The following is a 24,483-nucleotide window of genomic DNA, read 5'->3' as shown; positions in this document are numbered from 1 at the left end:
CATCTGACATTGAACTTCACTGGAACCCTGGCCCAAGGAGGAGCCAAAACCAACACAACCAGTTGTGGGCTTCAACAACACCAGCACTCAATCTAACTAGCCACACTAATGGCACAGCCAAAGAGATCTGGCAGATACTAGGCACTGCCGAGAACTACTATGGCTCAGGGACAACCCCTGAAGATTGACTCCTACATAGTGAATAAGGTATATCCTTACAGAAAGCCATCCTCAGGGTTAAATCTCTCCATGAATAGGCCAACAGCATTCAAGACTCAACTACTACAGGAGAGAGCACATAACCCACAAAAAAATCATTCCTGGAACACCTAGCCCAGGTGATCTGGAAGACTGCTCCACTGAAATCCATAAAGCACCTACATGAGAAGGCCCTCATAACAAGCTTGAAGTCACAGAAGATCTACCTGATATAAAGAGACAAACACAAAAAGCAAAAAAACAAAAACAGGGACACAAAGAAATATACTCCATATAAAAGAACAAGAGAAAAGACCCAGAAAAAGAGTTAAATGAAATGGAAGCAATCCAAATACCAGATGCAGTTTTTTAAAAATATTTTATTTATTTATTTTTAGAGAGAGGGGAAGGGAAGCAGAAAGAGAGGGAGAGAAACATCAATGTGTGGTTGCCTCTTGCACGGCCCCTACTGGGAATCTGGCCCATAACCAGGCATGTGCCCTCCCTGGGAATCAAACCAGAGACCCTTTGGTTCACAGGCTAGCACTCAATCCACTCAGACACACCAGCCAGGGCAAGGTTTGTTTGTTTTTTTTTTTTTAAACAATGGTTATAAAGATGTTTAAGAATCATAGGGGAAGAACAGATGATCTCAGTGAGAACTAAACAAAGAACCAAACAGAAAGAAGAATACAGTAGAAGGAATCAACAACAGGTTGGATGAAGCAGAGGATCAAATCAGCAACTTAGAGAACAAAGTAACAGTAAGCACCCGAAGTATAAAAAAGAAAGGATTCAAAAAACCGAGGAAAGATTAAGGGGCCTCTGGGACAAATTCATGCGTAACAACTTCCCCATCATAGATATACCAGAAGAAAAGAGTTAGTATGGGACAGAAAACCTATTTGAAGAAATAATGGCTGAAAACTTCCCTAACCTAGTGAAGAAAAAAGTCAAAGAGGTTCAGGAAGCACAGTGAGTTAGTCCCAAGCAAGATGAACCCCAAAAGGCCCACACCAAGATGCATCATAATTAAAAGAGCAAAGGTTAAAGACAAAGAGAGAGTCCTAAAAGCAGCAAAAGAAAGATGGTCAGTTACTGACGAGAGTTCCCATAAGGCTGTCAGCTGATAGCTTAACAGAAACACTTCAAGCCAGAGAAGATTGGCATGAAATTCTAAAAGTCATGAAATGCAAGAACTTACAACCATGACTACTGTATCCAGAAAGGCTATCATTAAAATATTGAAGTTGAGATAAAGATGGTCCCAGACCAAAAATAAACCTGAAGAAATTCATGATCACTAAACCAGTATTGCAAGAAATATTTAAAGGGTCTGCTGTAAGAAGAATTAGAGATAGAGGAACAGAGGTATAAAGAATAAGATGGCAATAAGTAATTATCTATCAATAATAACTTTAAATGTAAATGGATTAAATACTCCAATCAAAAGATATAGCATAGTTGAATGGAAAACAAAATGATATATATATATATATGTAAAATATATACATACATACATATATAATATGTGTGTGTATGTGCTATCTACAAGAGAACCACCTCAGAACAAAAGATACAAACAGACTGAAACTGAAGGGATAAAACAAACAAACAAACAAATAGCTGGGTCAAAATACTAATATCAGACAAAACAGACTTAAAACAAAATACTAATATCAAACAAAACAGACTTAAAACAAAGGCCAAAGAAGGTCACTATGTAATACTAAAGAAATCAATCCACCAAGATAATATTATTATTATATAATCCTTGTAAACATATTATGAGTATGCACCCAACATAGTAGCACCTAAATATGTAAAGGAAATCTTGGTGGACATAAGAGAGATATTGACAACAATATAGTCATAGCAGGGGATTTTACACCCCACTGTCACCAATGAATAGATCTTTCAGAACAAAAAAGAGAGGGAAAATCAACAATGCAACAGTGACCTTAAATGGCACACCAGATCAGATGGATCTAATTAATATTTATAGAACATTTCATCCCAAAGAAGCAGAATACACATTCTTCTCAGGTGTACATGGAATATTCTCAAAGATCGACCACATGTTACAACACAAAATAAGCCTTAATAAATTTAAAAAGACTGAAATCATATCAAGCAAGTTATCTGACCACAATGATATAAAACTAGAAATCAAATACAAGATAAAAAATATTGAAACACAGGGAGAATAAATAACATGTTATTAAATAATGAATGGGTTAACAATGAGATTAAGGAAGAAATCAAAAGTTACAAGGAAACAAATGAAAGTGAACATAAAACAACACAAAATATATGGGACACAGAGAAAGTACTCTTGAGAGGAAAGTTCATAGCAGTATAGACCTACTTCAAGAAGCAAGAAAAATATCAAATAAACAATCTAATTCTTCAGCTAAAAGAACTAAAAAAGAACAAGCAAGCAAAGCCCGGGGTAAGTAGAAGGAAGGAAATCATAAATATCAGAAAAGAAATAAAAAACATAAAGACTAAAAAAAAAAAAAAACAGAAAAGATCAATGAAACCAAGAGCTGGTTCTTTGAAAAGATAAATAAGATTAACAAAACTTTATCCAGACTCATCAAGAAAAAAAAGAGAAAGGGCCAATAAATAAAATCAAAAAGAAAAAGGAGAAGTAACAACTGATAGCACTGAAATACAAAGGATTGTAAGAAAACACTGTGAACAACTATATGCCACCAAACTGGACAACCTGGGAGAAATGGATAAATTTCTGGAAACACACAAGCAATCATCCGGAACTCAGTCAGGCAGAAGCAAAAGACCTGAACAGACCAAATACAACTAAAGAAATTGAAGCTGTAATCAAAAAGCTTGCAGCAAACAAAAGTCCCGAACCAGATAGCTGTATGGGAATTTGCACCCCAGTCACTACTCAACTCCTGTTTGTGCCACATTCATGCAAGTGAAGACTCTGGACCTTGTCCAGAGCATACCTTTAGGCACAGTTACTTATTTTTTTTTCCTTTTTAATTCGTGTGTATTTGTCGCAACCTTTTAAAGCAGAATGTGAGTTGAGCTACTCACACTTCCATTCACAAAATTTTGAGCTACTTCCAGATGGCTTTATAACATGCCCGGTCACCTTACAGATCTGCTAAACAGTACTTGTCTTTGGGAACAAGCCCTGTGGAGAGTCACTCCCACCAAACAGGTGCAGCTGACGAGGCACACTAATGTCTAGATGCTGTACATGCAGTTGGCAACTACAGGGGATGGACACTTTGCAAAGTTGGTCCTAGGGGACAGAAGCTGTTTACTTCAACAGGTCAATAGCCAAAACTAGGCTGACAAATGTCAGACCACATATACCGTATAGAGAACAGAATCTCATCCTGTTAAAATAAGCACAATGTGGAACTGAAAGTCATACACTTTTTTCTGAAGTGTAACAGCATCAAACACTCGGAAGTGGAAAGAAACCTTAACTTTCTTTAATTAGTTACTGTCATGCCATACGGATTTTTTTTTAAATGTTAACAAAAATAAAACAGTCCTTGAAAATATATCATCCAAGTGAATGAAGGTAAAGAACAGAATACATGGACAGGGTAGGCCCTCCTCCTGATGGGCCTAGTCCACTTCCTCCATGTGCAACATGTCATCGTCTCCTTCCAGGGGTGGCATCTACTCCATCACAGCTGCGCTGCTCTTGTCCACCATAGGGTTGTCCTTGTCAATGCCAAGGCTAAGCTTGATCATCCTGTAGATCCTGTTGGTGTGCACTGGGGGTCCTCCAGGCTGAAGCCAAAGGACAGCAGCATGGTCTTGTACAGCAGGATGACCAGGTCCTTCACAGACTTGTTCTTGTCAGCCTCAGCCTTTTGCCTCAAGGTTACAATGATGGAATGGTCCAGGTTTAACTCCAGGTGCTTCTCTGCCACCATGTAGCCCATCATCGAGTTGTCTCTCAGGATCTGAGCCTTCATGATCCTTTCCATGTTTGCCATCCAGCCATGTGTGCTTGTGACGATGCAGCACAGGGATGTCACCAGTCTGACACCACCACCTTTTCTACTTTTTTCTCCAAGATGTCCTTCCTGATTTTGCAGAGGTTTTTGAACTTATTTTTCTATTCTTCCTGTTTCTTTTTCTTCTCCTCATCCTCTGGTAACTCCAAGCCCTCTTTGGTGATGTACACCAGAGTCTTCCCCTGGAACTCCAGCTGCTGCATGCAGTCCTCATTGATGGGCTCGATCATGAAGATCACCTCCAGGCCATACTTCCACAGACGGTCCACGAAGGCCGAGTTGGCCACCTGGTCCTTGGTTTCACCTATGATATAGTAAATGTGTTTCTGGTTCTCCTTCATTCTCGTGTAGCAGTCCTTAAGGGAGACCATCTCATTGCCAGAAGCAGATGTGTAGTATCTTAACACTTCTGAGAGCTTCTTCCAGTTTTGAGAGTCTTCATGTATTCCAAGCTTGGTGTTCTTGGAGAAATGCTTGTAGAACTTCTTGTAGTTCCCCTTGTCTTCTGCCAGTTTGGTGAAGACTTCTAGGTATTTTTTGACCAAATTCTTTCTGGTAACTTTCAAAATTTTGCTTTGTTGCAACATCTCCCAGGAAATATTTAAAGGGAGATCCTCAGAGTCCACCACACCTCTAATGAAGTTCAAGTATTCAGGGAACAGCTCCTCACAGTTATCCACGATGAAAACTCTGCAGACATACATGATGTTGTTCTTTTTCTTTCTGTTTTCAAACAGGTCAAAGGGAGCACATCTTGGCACAAAGAGAAGGGCTCTGAATTCCAACTGCCCCTCAACTGAAAAATGCTTCCCAGCCAAGTGGCCCCCCCAGTCATTAGTCAGGCTCTTATAGAATTCCCTGTATTCTTCATTAGTGATGTTGTCAGGGTTTCTGGTCCAAAATGGCTAGTTTTGTTCAGCTCTTCTCAATCGATGTACTTCTCCTTGATCTTCTTCTTCTTGTTGCCATCCTTCTTCTCTTCCTCTTCCCCATTGGAGCTGACGTCTTTGATTTCAGACTTGTTGTCAGACTCCTCCTCTACTTTTTCTTTCTCCTCCTCCTTCTCTTCCTTTTCTTCTTTTTGCTTCATCATCACTGACTTCTTTATTACATTCTTTCTCCACAAAAAGAGTAATGGGGTAGCCAATAAATCGAGAGTATTTCTTCACGATCTCCTTTATCCTTTGCTCCTCCAAGTGCTCGTTCTGGTCCTCTTTCAGGTGCAGGATGACCTTTGTTCTACATCCCATGGGCTCCCCTGCATTGGTCCAAACTGTGAATGAGCCTCCTGCAGAGGACTCCCACGCGTACTGCTCGTCATCGTTATGCTTGGTGATCACGGTCACCTTCTCAGCAACCAGATAGGCTGAGTAAAACCTGACACCAACATTCAAAGAAGAACCAATACTTATCCTCCCCAAACTATTCCAGAAAATTCAAGAAGAAGGACAACCTTCAAGTTCTTTTTTTGTAAGACCAGCATTATCCTAATTCTAAAACAGATAAAGACACACAAAGGAGAGAAAATCATACGCCAATATCCCTGATAAGATGAGATGCTAAAATCTTCAACAAAATATTAGCAAACTGGATCCAGCAATACATTTAAAAAGTCAGGGGGTGTCCAAAATGGCTGGAGGGTAGCTGGAAGCTCTGTCTACTTGCTTCTAGCCCCACACCAAACCAAAGAGCAATCAACTCAAATATCCACCCGAGTCACAGCATGTATAAGTGAGCATGTACATGGGTGAGCATGTGGGCACATGTGAAAGTGGCCCAGGCTCTCCTGTTGGATCAGCTGCCACTGCCATTGCCCAGCCCAGTGCCTCTGGAGGTGTAGATTTGGGGTAGAAGACATCACGAGGAATTTAAAATATCCTACCCAGGAAGTAGCCTCCGGAGAGCCTGCACCTAGCCATTCAGTATCCTCAGTACTGACTTGTCTCAGTACCCTCCACCCCAAGTATATCCCAATGTAGCCAGAAGCGAGGGTCCAGAGATTGTGGAACTTACTGGGGAGGATCACCTTCCCTATCCAGGGCACCATGGAAACCGTGAATGGGGCAGAGTATGACTGAGGAAGCTGGCAGCAGAGACCACCAGGGAGCGCAGTGGTGCAGCTGTGATAACTCAGTGGTGGGAGCCCAGTTCAGCAGTGGGAGCCTGAAGTTGACTCACTGGAGGGAAGTGGTACGAGCACCGCCAGCCACAGAGTCATGTTATAATACAGCTGCTGGACTTTGCTCTTCCTTCGTGCCCCCATCAGGATAATATGAGACCTGAAAGAAGATGATGCATACAGAATATAATCTATTAATTTGGGAGAGAGGGGAAAAGGCATGGATATGCGAGAAAAGCCTGGATAGGTAACCTCCTGTATGTGCCCCATCTAGGGGTTTAATCCATACCTAGAAGCCCTCCCAAAGCAGAGGAGCTTATGGTAGGGGCTGAGCCCCTTGGCCAGATGGGGGAAGCTCCCACCAATAAACAGGTTCTCTGCCTTGGGGAGAGACAAAATCTGCTGGAGACAAACCCACCTTTTTTTCTCTCCCTTAAAGGGTCAAAGCACAGATTTTTATGTGGTTACCCACCTTGGACCCCAGTGATGGGAGAGTGGTGCAGTCTGGAGTCACCTAAGGAAAGTCTGGAGTAGGAGGCACTGGGGAGAGTCTTGGGAGAGCCACTGTGGGATTTTTGGTATACTTGGTATACTTGATATACCTGGGCTCCACAATAATCATCTTCCTTGAGAAGAACTAGATCCTCCCATGAGAATATCAATCACCTTAACCTGTGAAATACTGCTCCCCTCACCCTCTGGAAATTTCCTTGCCACAACCTCTATAAACCTGTTCACTCCACTCAGCACATCTTTTTCTTTCTTTCTTTCCTTTTTTTTTTGCTCTGATGTCAGTTTTGCTTAGTGTTCTTTTCTTTTTCCTGTTTCCACTTGCCTTCTCTCCCATCCTGAATCTTAGCCCTTACTGAGGAGATAGCAACATAAACAGACTTAGCGATCGTCAGAAACTAGTGGTAGGGCAAAGCCATACATATATACTATCCTGGGAAACAGACTGGTGGTCCCCACTCATGGGAGACCCACAGAAACACCCTTCTGGCATCCGGCAGGTCTAAAATCTGAACATAGTAATCCTGATAGGTGCCCCGCCCTGCCAAGTTCAGGTAAATGATCGTGGACAGACTTAGACTAGTGGCTCAGGGGAGCGGGAACAAACCCTCTATCTTCCCTGAAGTCTGAAAGGCACCTGCCATGGGAGATCTAGGAATCACAGTCCCTTGTTTCCATCAGAAGCCCTCCCAGAAATAGGCCGGTCTGCAATTAGGCTACAATTGACAACAGGCCAGCAGACAACAGCAGAGGCTGATTTAGTGGAGACTTGGGACAATTTCCGACATACTCCTGGACCCAGTGCTGATAAAAGCCAGCTTTGCAGAGCAGCTTGGCCCAACCTGGGAGCAGTCAAGCCCAGAAGCATCAGCCATAAACTGTGGATCACCTGTCTCAAAAAGGTGGCTGAGGGCCAGAAGTGGAAAGCCCAGCCACTGGCTTATACCAGACTCAGAGATCAGAGCAATGTCCAAAGGGAGAAACCAGAAGAGAAAATCTAATCTGTGCTGAGACAAATCTACTTGGTTCTTTTTTCATTATCTTAACTATTTTTTTCTTTTTCATAGCCATTTTACTTATACTTTTTATCTATTTTCTTCTTTTATTTTTGTGCTCTAATTTTTCTTTCATATCTCCTATTCTACTCTTCTCTTAGAGTACTCCACTGTTCTCTTCTTTTGTTACCTTTACTGTGATCCTTTTCCCTATTTTTCTCTTTCATTATGAGTAGTAGCTCTCTTCTCCTTTCTCCCCTCATAATCACTTTTTTTTCTTTGGTCTTCTCATATTCTTTTTCATTTTCTCCTTTCCCTACTATTCCATTTCTCTCTTTGCTTTCATTATTCTTTGCTCTCTTGTTTATATTGCTGTGGTAGGTAGGAGGGTTTGCTCGTTTTGTGTTGTTTTGCTTTGTTCTGTTAGCACCTACACAACAGCATAAAACACACAGCCAGCCAGATGGAGAGGAGCTCCTAACAATGAAGGGGCCAGTAACAATCAGGACCCAACTACAACAGGAGAGTCTACATAACCCATTCCTAGAGCACATTCCTAGAGCGCATTCCTAGAGCATACAAATCAGGAGATCAAGCAGTCTGCAGCATTAGGTCCCACAGGACTCCTAACATACAAGGCCATTCCACAAGACACAGAGTCAAAGCAAATCAATCTAATACATAGAAACAAACACAAAGAGACAACAAAAATGGGGAGACATAGAAACAACCCCAAAATAAAAGAAAAGCTGTAATATCCAGAAAAAAAGCTAAGTGAAATTGAGGTAAGCAACTTATCAGATATAGAGTTCAAAGTAATGGTTATAAGGATACTCAAGGAACTTAGTGAGAACCACGAGGAACTTAGTGGGACCTACATCAGCATGAAAAAGAACATAGAAACCTTGAACAAGAGCCAGATGAAAATGAAAAATTCAATATCTGAAATAAAGAACACACTAGAAAGAATTAAGAGCAAGCTACATGAAGCAGAGGATCAAATAAGCTAGTTGGACGACAAGGTGATAAAAAACACATATTCAGAGCAACAAAATGAAAAAAGACTAAAAAAATGAGGATAGTCTAAAGGAGCTTTGAGACAACATGAAATATAATAATATCCATGTCATGGGCACACCAAAAGGAGAAGAAAAGGACCAACAAATGGAAAACCTGTCTGGAAAAAAAAATGACAGGAAACTTCCCTTACTTAGTGAGGGAAAAACATATACAAGTCCAAGAAGCACAGAGGACCCCAATCGAGATTAACCCAAAGAGGCCCAACCCAGACACATTACAATCAAAATGGAAAAATTTAAGGACAAACAGAATTTTAAAGGCAGCAAGGGAAAAACACCTAGTAACACACTAGGAAGCTCCAATAAGGCTAGCAGCTGATATCTCAATAGAAACAACACAAGCCAGAAGGCAATGGCAAGAAATATTCCAAGTAATGAAAAGCAAGGACCTATATCCAACACTACTCTAACCAGTAAGGCTCTCATTTAAAATGGAAGGTGAAATAAAGAGCTTCCCAGACAAAAAGAAGACTAAAAGAATACACCTTCACCAACCCAGCACTGCAAGAGATGCTAAAGGGACTGCATTAAGAAAAAGAGGAAATAGAGAGGGAGAGGAACGCAGGTACAAAGGGAAAAATGGCAATAAATGAGTATGTATTAATAATAATCTTTTTATTTATTTATTTATTTTTTTTATTTTAATCATTGTTCAAGTACAGTTTTCTCCCCCCTACTCCCATTCCAGCTCACCCACCCAACCCTCCCCCCTTCCCCCCCATTACCCCCCACCCCTAGTTTTTGTCCATGCATCCTCCAAATTTGTTCCTGTAAACCCTACCCATTCCCCCCTGAAATTCCCTCTTCTCTCCCCTCTGGTCACTGTCAGACTATCCCCTATTTCAGTGTCTTTGGTTATATTTTGCTAGTTTTTTTTTGTTTTGTTTTGTTGTTTAGATTCCTGTTAAAGGTGATATCATGTGGTATTTGTCTTTCACTGCCTGGCTTGTTTCGCTTAGCATAATGCTTTCCAGCTCCATCCATGCTGTTGCAAAGGGTATGAGCTCCTTCTTTCTTTCTGCTGCATAGAATTCCATTGTGTAAATGTACCATAGTTTTTTGATCCATTCATTTACTGATGGGCATCTAGGTTGCTTCCAGCACCTAGCTATTGTAAATTGTGCTGTTATGAACATCGGGGTGCAAAGGTTCTTTTGTATTGGTGTTTTAGTGTTCTTAGGATAGAGTCCCAGCAATGGAATTACAGGGTCAAAAGGCAGATCCATTTTTAGTTTTCTGAGGAAGTTCCATACTGCTTTCCATAGTGGTTGTACCAGTCTGCAGTCCCACCAACAGTGCACTAGGGACCCCCTTTCTCCACATCCTCTCCAACACTTGTTGTTTGTTGCTTTGTTTATGATGGCCATTCTGACTGGTGTGAAGTGGTATCTCATTGTGGTTTTAATCTGCATCTCTCTGATGGCTAGCGATATTGAGCATCGTTTCATGTGTCTTTGGATTTTCTGTATGTCCTCCTTGGAGAAGTGTCTGTTCAAGTCCTTCATCTAAATTTTTTCAGCACAGATTATACAGGGTGGGACAAAAGTAGGTTTACAGTTGTAAGTTCAAGAAACAGTTCATTCTTGTATTATTATTTATTAATTTTTGTATTATTTCCCATACAAAGAACTGTGAACCTACTTTAGCCCCATCCTGTATTATGCAATTGAGGTACTCTTCATTTTAAGTCAGTGTTTCAGTGATTTAGGAGATAATGGATTACCTTGTCCCCAGCATCACAACTACTTTAGTTAAGCTGTCTAAGTACACGTAACAATTTCAACCCTATCACCTGAGACAGGGCTGTGCTTCACCAGTCTTTTCATTTAATATACAGGCACACAGGAAATGGCTAGACCAGGGGAAAACCTGCAAACAAACCACCTTTATATCCTTTAAATGTATATCTACTAAAATATGCTAATTTTCCAAATCTTTGTGATACTAAAATTCAAGTCATTTCTTTATAAGGAAAAATGCTAACATTACAATTCTTAATGCCTGCAGTACCTTTCTCTCTTATTTTCATTTGTTCCTTCAACATTTATAAATTTATTGGGTGCCAGGCACTGTACTAGGTGCTAGAAAAAGCAAGATAAGAAAAGGCAAGCAGGCCCAGGTGCCCTCTTACCACTAGGTAAGACCCAATCAGAGCTGTATCAGGACAAAAGAAGCTTGCAACTTCTGCTTCTGAAAAACTGATTAATACATAGCTACTGTGCTCATAAGAAAACTTGAGAGTAGAATATCTTCTTTTCTAGGCACACTGATTACAATAATTTTTCATTTTAATTCTTTCTAAATTGAGTGTTCAGACAATAAAATAATAGAACATAATATGATATACAATATAATACAATAAATAAAGCCATTCTAAACACTCCTCTGGCCACTACTAATCTGTATTTTGTCTTAGAGGCTCCCCAGGGGAACACTATGGAACTGTTGTTCTTGTTCAGTATCATGAGCCAATGAAACGGTAATATTTCCAACTCCCACTAGGTGGTAGTAAAAGTCACCAGCAGGTAACCAATAGATTATTTGTTGAACAATGTTTGAGAAGTATTCCTCGTACTATTATCTTAATTAGTAATTCAGAAAAGAATTTTCCTAATTCCTAATTAGGAAAATACATTATTACTGAGAAATTTTATTAGTATTAGAAAAATAAAAGCAATACAAAAGCATGAACAATAGTGCAAAAGACCTACTTTTTTTTAAAGGAATGAGTTCTATGACTGGCAAAAGTCTCAATGAAATAATCCTTATAATAAGGTAATGAAAAGTTTAATACTTATTCTTCTGCCAACTGAGAAATAGCTTTTCTGCCAATCCATATATTTATATCATCTGACTCTATGCTTCTGTATTTTATACTGCTTTTAGATCCAACACAAATAGTCCAGAGTATCAAATAATATCAAGTTCCCCTAATATGCTGTCTCATTGCTGTGCCTTTGATCTCCACAGGTGTCTTTTGTCTGGAGTGTGTTTCACTACACTGTGCATATGTGTGCATGTGTTTAAAATATTGACTAAGCCTAATGCTGGGAATAAAATAATGCAGCCTCAAACTGAAGTTCATATCCCAGTGACAGAAACAGGCCAAGCCACTGCTGAAGACAGTGCATACAACCCAGGATGACTGACAGGGTTGTGGGACAGGTTCCAAAGATCAGGCAAAGGGAGAGGATGCATTGCCCACCACCGCCAGGAGCCAGGGGGTGGGTGGGGGATGAGGAGAATCCTTCTGAAATCAAGAGTGGAGATTAGAATTTCAGAGATGCAGTGCTAAGGACAGAAAAAGGCAAGATGCACAATGGCTTGAGAGGGTTTGCCACACAGTATTTTCAAAAAAACTAAGAACAGAACACAAGGGAAGTGACAAACGGAGAGGTTGGAACAATGGGTAAGCGTGGTCATACAAGTGTGTTCTGCCAGGCTAAGGATCCATGACCTTTTTAATCCTTGATGTCACTGAAGGCTTTTGGGCAAGGCAATTATGTGATCAATTTTTATTTTTTATTAATATTAAAAAGCTGTGTATTTATTTGCTATGAGTGGGGACTCTAGCACTAGAGTCAGGGTTCAAATCCTAGCTCCACCTCTTATTCTTTGTGTGAGGTGGGACAAATTGCTTCACCTCTCTTGCCTCAATATACTCATCTTTGAAATAGGGATAATGGGACCTTACATCAGGGTGGCGATGAGGAATACTTACAGGAGTAAACTCATTCTCACCAGGGGCCACATCAGCCTCAAGGTTGCCTTCAAAGGGCTGAATGTCATTTTAGGACTGTATAAATGTAACTACTCCTTAACAGTAAAGTGAGAGCTCTCAGTACTGCCGCTGGGTAGAAACAAGGTGCCAGCCAGATTCTGCCCGCAGGCCTTGTGTTTCCCACCTGTGACTTAGAATAATGCAGTTGTTATTTTTAACACTGCATTCTGGCGGCTGGTTGTGAGAAAGCAACTAAGGCAGAGAGGCTGTTGAAGAAACAGGCAAAAAAGGTTGTATTGACGTTCAGGACAAAATTAAGTGGCACAATTTGAATGTAATGAAAGAGGCAGAAATAAAAAGGGTCAAAATGGTTTGGTTAATGATGGGATGTGAGCCAAGAAATGAGTGGAATTCCCAGGGAGGCTCTGGTTTCTGACTTGGGAAATTCTAAGACATGGGAGAACCTGAGGGAGGGTCAGTTTATGGGGTGACAGGTAAGAGAACATCAAGTCCCTTGTCTTTATCCACTTGCCTTCTGAGATGCAGATCACAAGACTCAGTGTCTCTGGTACTCTATTACATTTATTTTTATATCTCTGTCACCACTGACCACATATCAAGGCCATTTCTCAGTTATTCTCATATCCCAACCTGGTATGTTAAATGTTTGCTAAGTGTTTTGAGAAGTAGAAGGACAGAGAGAGAGGGCATGCATTTTTTTTGAGTAATGCACAAAAACACAAATGATAATTAAATTTTTTTTACCTGCTTCAGATTCAGGAGGAGAATAAAACTGACCATCAGAAAGACCACCAGGTATAAGTGCTGCCCTCTCCGAAGCATCCTGAACTATCAGGAGTCCTGAAAGAGAAGACATTCAGATGCTGAGAGGTATGAGATATTTGTTCTGGTAGCTTCTATGCAAGGGTAACCACAATAAAATAATGTTAATATTACATATTTTTAAAAACTCTTACCAAAAAAAGGTACTTTAAAAATCTTTTAACCAAAAAGTAAGTTTTATTAATAAACTATGACTCTGTGCTGTAGGGACAGATTGCAACTAGTTTTTAAAAACTGCCTCATTACTCATTCGATTCTTCCAGTATCTACAGCATCTTCACGTGAGAATATATCCTCCCTACAGAAATAATATCAATATCAAAACACAAAGCAAAATTCAAAACTTGGTCAACTTGTACAAATGGCCTATAGTCTATATCTGGTTGGAGAAAAGCCAGATGTGAAACATAAGAAAGGAACAGACTTTTATAAATATAAAAAGAGTAATTAAGATGGTGAAGTATGTATCCATTAAAAAGGTCCTTAGAAAAGAAAGGTATTAAAAAAAAAGACAGAAGAAAAGGAACCATGATGTTGATAGCTCAAGAACACTAACACCTGATGAGAGGGGCCATCAATAATGAGTTCTTTTGACCAAACCTGAGTTAAGAATAAGAAAAAGTCAGACAATGCGCCAGGCCAAATAGCAGGAATCAGGTATGTATGTAAAATGTGCTACAGATAATGAAAATAAATGCTACTGTAAATTTTTTCATAAATTATGTGTTCTGCTTTATTAGTTATTTTGAATTTGGTTTAATCATATAAACATTCAGGCCTCAGTCACATTAACAGTTGTTTTGTTTACAATAAAGTACAATTTGATCTTTGTATATAATTAAAAAATGACTCCCATTAACTTTATAGGTCCCTCCCCCACAATGTTTTCATTAAGGAAAAGAAGGTGATAGGGGACTCAAAACTTGGAAAATGTTAGCTTAAGGTAAATAGCCATAAATCTAGCAAGTAATGTGTACGTTAAGCTTTTTGTTTCAGAAACTACAGATAAGGCCCATCTGGTGCCTGAGAAAAAAAAAAAACGGCTGACCTTCTGGGGTACTGGCTGGAGATACTGCATGGAGGCTTCCATACCAGGCAACTACCCCTCCCCTTGGAATTTCAAAGCCCATTTGTCCTCCCCCACCCCCCTTATAAAAGATCTGGCCAGGAAAGAGAAGGCAAGATGGTTTGTTAGGGTATGAACCCTCCATCTTCTCGGATCACTGGCTGTCTGAATAAAGCACCTATAAAAGATTCAATCACTGTCATTGCTTATTGGATTTGGTAGTGACAGGCAGCCCAAATGCCGGTGTCTTCTGGTTACAATGGCACGAGACAGAAACGGCTTGGTCCGATTAACATGGTTTAAAACCTACTCTTGAATAATTCTTTTCTTAGAAATTTCTTTTTTGTAAATGAGATTTTCCAAAAGAAAGTCATTTGTAAGGTTACTTGTCCTTCTGCTGTGCCTTGAGGTTATAATCATGTTTAACTTTACATAAGACACAAGACTTTTTTTCCTATTAGGCAGAGCAAATAGAGCCAGATGACTGACAGAGCATAAAAGACAGCATGCCTTAAATCTGTCTACGTCTTTGTGCTGAGCTTGCTTCATGTCACCTCCAAGAGGGTGAGTGGGGTATGCAGGCTCCCGCTAAGGCCATTACTGGGAAAAGAATTCCAGCCCAATAATCAATCATAAAGCTCAATGAATTATTCAGCCTTCCTACTCCATTCAGGGACACTCAAAGCCACACAGGGAGATTACAACAGCTTTGGCAGGACTCATGATTCTGCAATGCTGACTCTCACTCAACTACTCAGAGGAGGACAGTGAACGCCTGAGGTGGTTGAGCACTTCAAGGCTTACTATTTCCTCTTCCCAAACTCCATCTTCATCATTAACCCAACAGTTACATCTAGGCACTCAATCGTTCTAACTGTAGCCCATTCAAAGCCACTAGCTGTGTGAATAGCCATGTGAAACTCTGGGGAATCACTGACTTTTAGAACTGCTGACTCAGCTCCCCTGGACCAGTCTTACATTTCTCTGTCCCTAGACAATAGTTCTGTTTAGATACACAAAGTGACTAGTGACCTGAGGGTAACAGTAACAGGGAGAAAAAAAATTGACCTGTCTGAGGAGAAAGAGGTATTGGCTATTTTTGTTGTTTGAATGAGTTTCTCACCAGTGTTCACACTTCTTCTAAGGAAGCCAGGTCTGACAGCTGGAGAAAGGAGTCACATTCTGTCACTATCCTTTCATCCAACCCTTCTTGTGATTTCTGCTATACCCACTAACAAAGGAGACATCATAATCCACCTAACTCCACCCACCTGCAGCTCCATGCAAATCCAGCTAAGTATCTAGCCAGTCTCAGAAGGATAATTTTGAGACAAACTTACTGTTTTCTTCTTCTGCTTCTTGAGGTAACACTTTGAAATCCAGGAACCATGTCTCGATCCAGGCAAGGATGAATGAAATAATGGGCAGCACATAACCAAAAGCTCCTTGAGAGAAAAGCTGGAAGAACAGATGTGACCAGCAGAGGGAAACCGTTATTATGAGCTTACAGTGGAAAAAGAGGTCTTGTCATTATAGGTGATGTTATTCAGAAAAAGTCTTAGGACGTACCTTTGAGAGGATCACTTTTGCTAGTAAAAAGGCACTGGTCACTGCTGTCGTCAACTGAAAGACATATAATTCAGCACCACTCAGATTAGACATTGCACACTGCAGAGGCACCTTCTTCACACAAGACCCACCTGAGCCAGAAGCACATAATGCCTGAGAAAGCTAAGCCCAGGCTGGCTCCTTCCCACAGTACTTTACCTCTATTCCCTAAACCCAGGCTGGGGCAGAGTGGGCTTCTAGGTGGTACACCATCCCAACTTGGCTCTCGTGGCTTCCTTTCTCCCACATTTTAGCAAGCTGGTGTGTTGAGAAACTAAGTTTTATCCAAAGACACTATCACAAAGAAGGAGGAATAGTAAAACACAGAGGTAAGGCTCCCCCTGGGGGTTGGGATTATCCCACAGGATCTGCGCCTGTCATTCTATCTTCTAACTAAGATTTGTAGAAATGTGAAACCCAACCAAAATGAATGCTGAACAGTGGCCTTGACTGACAGAATGGAGGGCAGGGGATATCAAGTGTCATGCTCAGTAAGCATTAACAAAGTCACAGAGTCAGTATTTGTTAGCAAAAACACAACCAGCTAGCACATGAGGACACACACCAGCCACAGCAAGCCACCTGGGGGAGGAAGCATTTTACATTCTGATACTAATTAACATTAGAGGCTAAAGAGCATTACAGTGCTCTTTAGATACCAGCTGACTTCTTCCAGCTGCCTGGACCCTTTCTACAAATGTTTTTAAAAAGAAAAATAACATTACAGGCTAAAGAGCATTACAGTGCTCTTTAGATACCGGCTGACTTCTTCCAGCTGCCTGGACCCTTTCTACAAATGTTTTTTAAAACTAAATATCAGAAACAATAAAATGAATGTGCTAAATCTGACCTGTTCTTTGATCATTTACAATTAGATATTGAAGATAACTTTCTTAAAACTCTCACAGAGGGTCAACCACTTTCCTAAGGGGCGGGGGGGGGGCACTGAAGCAGATAGACTGGCAAATACTAGTGCATTTTGCATGTGAAAGAGATTCAGATAGGTACTATCATAGCAAATTGGGAAGGGACAACCATCACAGCTATATGGTATTGGTAAAAACATATTTAAGACAGGGAGTCAAGACTGGCTAAAACTGTCAGCTCGCATCCATGAAATGGGAGTTTGGGGCTCAACTGATAGTCTAACGATTCTGTGGATGCTCAGAAGAGATGGCCCAGGCAGAGGTGGCCACTGGTACACTCTATCTTAGGAGTGCTGGACAAGCCTGTGCCAGCCCACACACAGATCTTGGTCTCACATTCCAAAAGCAGGACCATGGGTTACTCCTAAGCAACATTCTCATCATATATATCTGCCTTATTAGAGCTCTGAGAAAGGTGAGTGTTCAGATATCTAAGGAAATGGCAAAAATGATTCATGAAGAATTGCTTATAATTCTTTACATCAATAAACATTTATTAAGGGTGAATGGCATGGTCAAAGATCTATGCCAGATGCAATGAAACAAATGAGTAAAAAAGGCCACTGCATTAAAGAAGCCTAAAGGCAACAATAATAAAGAGCATGAGAGCTTTTCCTTTTAAAACTGGAGGGAAAGGAATAAAACAGGGAGGAAGGCAATTATCAAAATAAGCAGAGAGCAAGTAATGAAAAAATCACCAAGCAGTTTCAACCAACAGGAAATTTTCTAAGTATCTTTGTGGCAATTATCAAAATAAGCAGAGAGCAAGTAATGAAAAAATCACCAAGCAGTTTCAACCAACAGGAAATTTTCTAAGTATCTTTGTGACAGAAGTACTGATCTTACCTCTCACTGTAAAATGAAGTAGAGGGTAGGTTGATGCTTGGCCAAAATCCTGTTGGGACTCTAGATTTCTCTTTTGGCTCAGTACCCACACGAACAAACCTAGTCAGTCACTACCATTGGAAAGAAGCCCTGGAGGGTTAAACCTGTTGAAGTGTGGAGGAAAGGGACTCAGGAAAAACTAGTAGAATTTGGCCTGGAATCAGCCCTGTTGTGAGCAGGGCCCAGCCACCAGCACTGAAGACGACGAACCATTCATCCGGTATACTCACCGCTATTGCCCACCAATGGCGCAGTCTGCATACAGCATAGGCAAGTATTAACACTTTGAATCGAAAAACTGCCAAAAGCTATATTAAAAAAAAAAGACAAGTTTTTAAAAATATATACAAAAGGCAAGTAATTTAGATTTATGAGGAACCCACCAAAGTGCTTCATCATTCTGATTGCCTGAGGATTGCCACAGACTAACGTTGGTCTGCAGATCAGCCTGTGAGAGCTCTGCTCCAGAATTTATGTAATGCCACCCAAATAAGTGTTCAAGTCAACTTTTCATCCTCAACAAAAATACATAAATTAAATGTTTGTTTTTCCTTTCTGTTAGCATCCATCTATATTTTTGATACACTTTTAAGTGTAAACATGTTCTAAAAGTTGACTTATACATTTCAGGTACAAATGCTCAATTTTGAAAGGTATCAGGTTTTTAGTCAAGCCCACAGTAAAGCTCTGGGGTATTGGGAGTACTGGAAGAGTTCAGCCTATGCCAGTAGCTACTATCTGATTATTTAGGGTAATTCTGGAACTTTCATGAAACTCTTTAGTGTATTATTATCCCATGTAATCCCCACCACAAAAACCACATGAGTCGAGTGCTATCATCAAACCACAGATACAATGGATAAAAAACTGTCCAAAACCACACACTCCTCAGTGAGGAAGCCAGGACTTGAATTCAGGTAGCCTGACTGCAAAGAACACTAGACTCGTAACCACTATACTACAGCTGCCATAGTAATTAGGAAATAAACAGAATAAAGTTTACCAATTTTACTTGGGAAATATGCTTATTCTGAGTTGGGAAAAGTAAAGCTGACTCTTGAAACTCAGTGTCAGAGTCTGCCAATAGTTCCTCACTAATCAAAACTGCTGAAAGGCCGGAGGCTAAACTTTTTTGGTGCTATGGACTAGATAACCTCACATAAGATCCTTTTATGTGAATGACATTCCCAAGCTGTATTTGTTTTTACTTCGCTGCTTTCATTAAAAATGTGTTTTCCAACAACCTCCTAATCATTTAGTTTCTCGACTCATTCTAAAGTCTATCTCTACATTCTGGACTTGGCAAAAGGGTAAGTCTCTATCTTGAAGTCTCCCAGATCCCAAGGTTTCTTGGAAGCTATGCCCCTTTCCCAGCCCATGCATGGCAGTTTTTCCTATCTAAGCTAACAGGCCCTACCTACCTATTTGTCCAGTAACCCCTAAGCTTAGAATACAGATAACCAATGGAGATCTGACCGGTTGATTAATCTGGCTTCCTGACAATTCCTGACTCTGGCTATTTTAAGATAAATTCAGCAAGGGCAATAAGGAAAAAAAAGAAAAATCCATTTGTTGTTTATATATCAACAGTTTCAAAAAATAAATATCAAGAGATTTAGAATATAACATGTTCTGCCACCAACTTCAATGACCTAGGGTAAGTTAAGACACTGAACTTAATTTCTTACATTAGTAATTTTCCAAATATTCTGTAGCAGCCAACACTTTTTTTACATACTATAAAAAACCTTAATATACAATACAGATAAGAATGAACCCTAACATACTACGCAGATGAAAATGAAGCCTAAGATACTATACAGATAAAAGATAAACCCTAACATACTGTGCAGACAAAAATGGAACTAGTTAGGCAGCAAGGGGGTGATGACAAGGAATCCTGATCTCTGCTCACTGGGAATTCCACTTCTTTCCCCATGCACAATTCTGCAGGCCCCTCCAAAAACAAAACAAGACTTATCAGACTGTTTGGAAACCATTAGAAAATATAATTATTAAAATTCTCAAGCTGGCTGGTGTAGCTCAGTGGATTGAGTGTGGGCCTGTGAACCAAAGAATTGCCAGTTCATTTCCCAATCTGGGCACATTCCTGGGTTGCAGGCCAGGTCCCCAGTAGGGGGGCGTGTACAGGCAACCATAAATTGATGTTTGTCTCCCTCTCTTTCTCCCTCCTTTCCCATCTCTATAAAAATAAATAAATAAATAAAATCTTTTAAAAAATAAAAATAAAATTCTCAACCATAAATAATGATGACAGTGACTACAGGTGGTTCTTTGAGCTTCTGTTTTCCATGTATTATGTCACTGATTTTTCAGGGTGATGATGATCTCATTTTAAATACTGAGGAAACTGAAACTTACACCTAGTGTATTCAAAGATATAAAACTAGTAATAATGTTGTGAATCAAACCCAGATTTTTCTGACTTTAAGGGTCCTACTTGTAACCACTGTGCATGTAGTTTCTAAAGACAGTGAATAAAGTAGTTAAAATGAATTTGGGGGAACTCACTGTGAATTTTAATTGTCTATGCTGTGTCTAACCCAATGTTGGACTCTGATTTCCTTACACTATAAAGAGATCCCACAGAGATGTAACAAACCCAGAGTCACAATGTTTCCTAGAAAGACACTGCCAGCATTCATTTGACTAAACTACTTGCCTCATCTACAGATAATGCATCTACGTAACTCTACAACTGGCTAATGTAGTCCAAGACTACAAATACATAACTTTCCTCAAATTCTATCAGAGAAAAATGAAACACAGACTGTTATTTAAAAAAAAACACTGAAATCCATGTCGAGACAGAAAAGAAATTGCATTTCATGATGTTGTTACATAAAAAGATAAATTTTCCTTTTAGTGATTCATAGTTAATGGCTTTTATCTTTGAGATGAACAGACAATTCTAAGAAAGAGGGAAACAACATAGAACTGGCCAGAAACTACAGGAAAAAAGAAAAGTAGAGTTCAAGAAAGAAAGCAAATAGAGCTGCACAAATTTTGAGGTCTATTGAAAAGAAATTTGCCTTTTGGTTAAGTCATCATATCTGAAATAAAATATACAAGAGAAAATACTTACAAATATATCAAAATAAGAAGAGTAGAAGTCATAGTGTACCACCTCTTTCTCTAACGTGTTCTCAATGCCTCCATTCACCTGGGAAGAAAGAGGAAAAAGTAAAAACAAAAAGAGGTTTACATGTGAAAGCGATACAAGAAACATACAAGTAAGGTTTCATATACACTTTTCTGCATATCTTCTAGGAATCCAGAAATGCTAAAATATAGAACCCTCCTACTTCTAAATAGAAAAATGCCAAATTGCATTCCCCTCTTAATTCTGAATTCATTCAACAAATGTAAATGTATAATGAAAAACAATGTATTTTTGTAGTTCATATTTTGGCAAACTAAAATTTTAAATTAAAAAAAGCCCTCCAACTTTATCTTAGAAGAGAAAAAAACTTAGCCCAGACTGAAAATCCTAGAAATATATACTCTGAAAGAAGACAATTCACATTTCTCTAGGGCTTCCCTCACTTTCTAAATTACTCTCCACTGTTTTAGGTCTTGGAAGTAGATTTGACAGAACTTACTTTTAGACTGGATACCAGGTGTGAGAAATACAAAACAAGCTACACAATCAAGAATGAGACTATATTTGTGGCCTGAGTGTCTGGGTATAGTTTACTGATGAAGGGGAAAGGGAAAGGCAGGAGTGGACCATGTTAGATTAAACATCGAGCTGGACATGGCAGGTAGGTCACAATATAGCAAGTCACTAACTTCTGGAACAATTCAAAACCATGTCTCTAGGCTTCTCTAGAAACTGTAAGAGCTCACTATTACAGCAAGTGCAACATTTCTACACAGGAAAGAACTTTTAATAGTCTAGAACCAACTTACCTCTTCAAGTTCATTTTTCTACAGGCATTTTCTGTAGACACTTTCTAGCTAGGCTAATATTTTCTCTTCCTCTGTCCCTGTCTCCTCCAACACACATACACACACGCATAAGCACATATTCCTGACTCAGTGCTTCTGCTCACCTTGATCTCCAAACCCTTCCCCTATTGTTTCCACACTAATTCCAATTCCTTCTTCTATCCCAAATTCCACCCATACTTCCACATCCAGTTCAGTCCGTCTTCTCCACCTACTCCTTGGATAATTCCAACTCACTGACTTTCCTCTGATCTGAATTTCTGTTATCATTGGTCATCACAGTGTAACTACAGAACACAGTGACAGTGGGTAATAAAATCAGAATCAGAAAGAGGAGGGTAATAGTACCTGAAACACAAATGTAACAATAGTGAGAAAATAATAACCAGCATTTTCCCTCTCATTCAAGGTAAAACTTATTTCAGTTAATAATAAATTACATAACCTATAATTGTGAAGAGTTTTAAAACTTTCAAGGGGCTGCTGTACAGGATATATTTTTACTTGATTCTCACAGGAATTCACAAGGAAGGCAACACAGGTATTAAACCTGGAGAACTTAAGTGGCTTGCCTTTTAAGGCCACAGAACTGGTCGTGATTGTTCTTGGTCAAATTAGAAGCATTCTGACACTTTCTAGTATACCAGTTAGAAAATAAGAAAACAAGCCCTGGCTGGCATAGCTCAGTGGATTGAGCACGGGCTGGGAACCAAAGTGTCCCAGGTTTGATTCCCAGGCAGGGTATATTCCTGGGTTGCAGGCCATAACCCCCAGCAACCGCACATTGATGTTTCTCTCTCTCTATCTTCCTCCCTTCCCTCTCTAAAAATAAATAAATAAAATCTTTAAAAAAAAAATAAGAAAACAAGCAAAGGCCTTTTTTGAACCATAATCTCAATCAAAGTATCAAAAGCTGAAAAAAAAAAAACTTCTTGTCTATTGTTTTTTAGATCCCTGTCCTTGTCAGTCTGAAGAGACTAAGGGAGAAGAGTGTGGACAGAAAATAGAGTCCTCAGGGAACTCAAGCTGTGGTGAATTCCAGGTCCCATTTGGGCAACCGGTTCATTCAGGGGTGCAATAGGCAGCCCTACACAGAATCAAAACCATCCCTTCAACTGGCCCCAAACATTAGCTGCCCTAAGGCCTTCCAGAAGAAAATGAACCACAGTAGTATAAGCTTTCTCTAGGCTCACCAGTCCCTGCACTCCAGGCTGGGTCAGTGCCCATGGACTCCCTGGAGCAAGGAAAAGTGGCTAAGTGGAAGTCATATATAAAGCAAAGTATTACGTTACTGTTATGATCGCATAGCACAGTTTGGTCCCCATATGCTTCTGAAGGCCTAAGTAACATTTATACTTTTTCTTTCTTTTTTTGAAGACCAACACTGGAGGCAATATAAGATATGCATATCTCCTAAGCTAAACTTTGTATCTTATGTAGCTTTTTGTGGAACTCCCAACAACTGAATCAGCAGCCTGTACCCTGGTGCTCAGTTAAGGTACAGAGGAACAAACTGACAGTAACCAAAGGGGAGGGAGGAGGGAAATAATGGGGGAAAGAAGAAGAAAGGTCGTCAAGGAACATGTATAAAGGACCCATGGACAAAGCCAAAGGGGGGTGGGATTGAGGGTGGGAGGTGGGTGGGGTGGAGGAGAGTGGTGGGGGGAGAATGGAGACAACTGTGCTTGAACAACAATAAAAAAATAATTTAACAAATGAATTTGAATGATTAGAGATTTAGAGAGATAAAAGAAAATGGATGGTCAGTGTGTAGTGAAAAATCCAAGTCAGAATTGACAAATCAAAACAAACTGAACTAGAAATTGAATGTTTTTTTAAAAATCTTATTTAAAAGTCATGATGTACTGTCTTAGAGATCATATACTTTGTGTGATCTTTTAATTTTGTTTAAGTTTTATTTTAATCATTGTTCAAGTAGTTTTCTCCCATTTACTCCTGTTCCAGCCCATCCACCCAACCCTCCCCACTTCCCTCCCATTACCACCCTCCCCCTAGCTTTTGTCCATGTGTCCTTTAAATTTGTTCCTGTAAACCCTTCCCATTCTCCCCTGAAATTCCCTCTTCTCTCCCCTCTAGTCACTGTCAGACTGTCCCCTATTTCAGTGACTTTGGTTATATTTTGCTTGTTTCTTTTGATCTTTTAATTTTATAGCCAGGGAAACCAGAAGTCAATGGAAAAGTGAAGATAAAAGTGCATTTCTTCATTCTAGGGTTGGTGATTTTTCATTTATAACACATTACATAGATGTAAACATAGTTTCTCATGAGCGAGACCGAGTGCAACCCACTTCACTTCCAGTCCAGTTTTTTGAAGCAATAAAAAGAAGTGAGAAGTGAGATCCTGTGATCACAGCTCTGTCCCATGGCCTCTGTCACTTAAAGGCACATAGTGAGATCAGTAGTAAACCAATGAGGTCCTTCATTTTGTGCTGCCACCACAATTTTTCAGTGTGCTCCCCTAAAACTGCTGCTATGCTGTCCTGTCAAAGATGCATTTCTTTTTCATCTCTCATTATATAGCTTTTAGTTT

General features: G+C 39.8%; 1 protein-coding gene, 1 long non-coding RNA gene and 1 pseudogene across 6 annotated transcripts in view; 1 reads left to right on the top strand and 2 right to left on the bottom strand.

The window, feature by feature from the left end:
• STARD3NL (STARD3 N-terminal like) overlaps positions 1-24,483 on the bottom strand; it is a 178,483-nt gene that overhangs the window by 122,360 nt on the left and 31,640 nt on the right. For all 5 annotated transcript variants that reach the window (XM_028526101.2, XM_036010807.1, XM_036010804.1 and 2 more), the window contains 5 exons: positions 21,067-21,144; positions 18,191-18,268; positions 16,111-16,164; positions 15,882-15,999; positions 13,398-13,493 (listed from right to left, as the gene is read on the bottom strand). In XM_028526101.2, coding sequence (XP_028381902.1) covers positions 13,398-13,493; positions 15,882-15,999; positions 16,111-16,164; positions 18,191-18,268; positions 21,067-21,144 — 424 coding nt within the window. The remainder of the gene's footprint in view (positions 1-13,397; positions 13,494-15,881; positions 16,000-16,110; positions 16,165-18,190; positions 18,269-21,066; positions 21,145-24,483) is intronic.
• Positions 3,709-5,644, bottom strand: LOC114507893 (annotated as a pseudogene).
• Positions 16,566-17,081, top strand: LOC118497124. The gene is made up of 2 exons (XR_004899670.1): positions 16,566-16,793; positions 16,894-17,081. It is a non-coding gene; the product is annotated as an uncharacterized LOC118497124 (long non-coding RNA).

Source organism: Phyllostomus discolor, chromosome 10 (assembly GCF_004126475.2).
Source record: "Phyllostomus discolor isolate MPI-MPIP mPhyDis1 chromosome 10, mPhyDis1.pri.v3, whole genome shotgun sequence".
Classification (NCBI taxonomy): Eukaryota; Metazoa; Chordata; class Mammalia; order Chiroptera; family Phyllostomidae; genus Phyllostomus; species Phyllostomus discolor.
The sequence above is the reverse complement of the archived record's forward strand: the minus strand, read 5'-3'. Positions and strand labels throughout refer to the sequence as shown.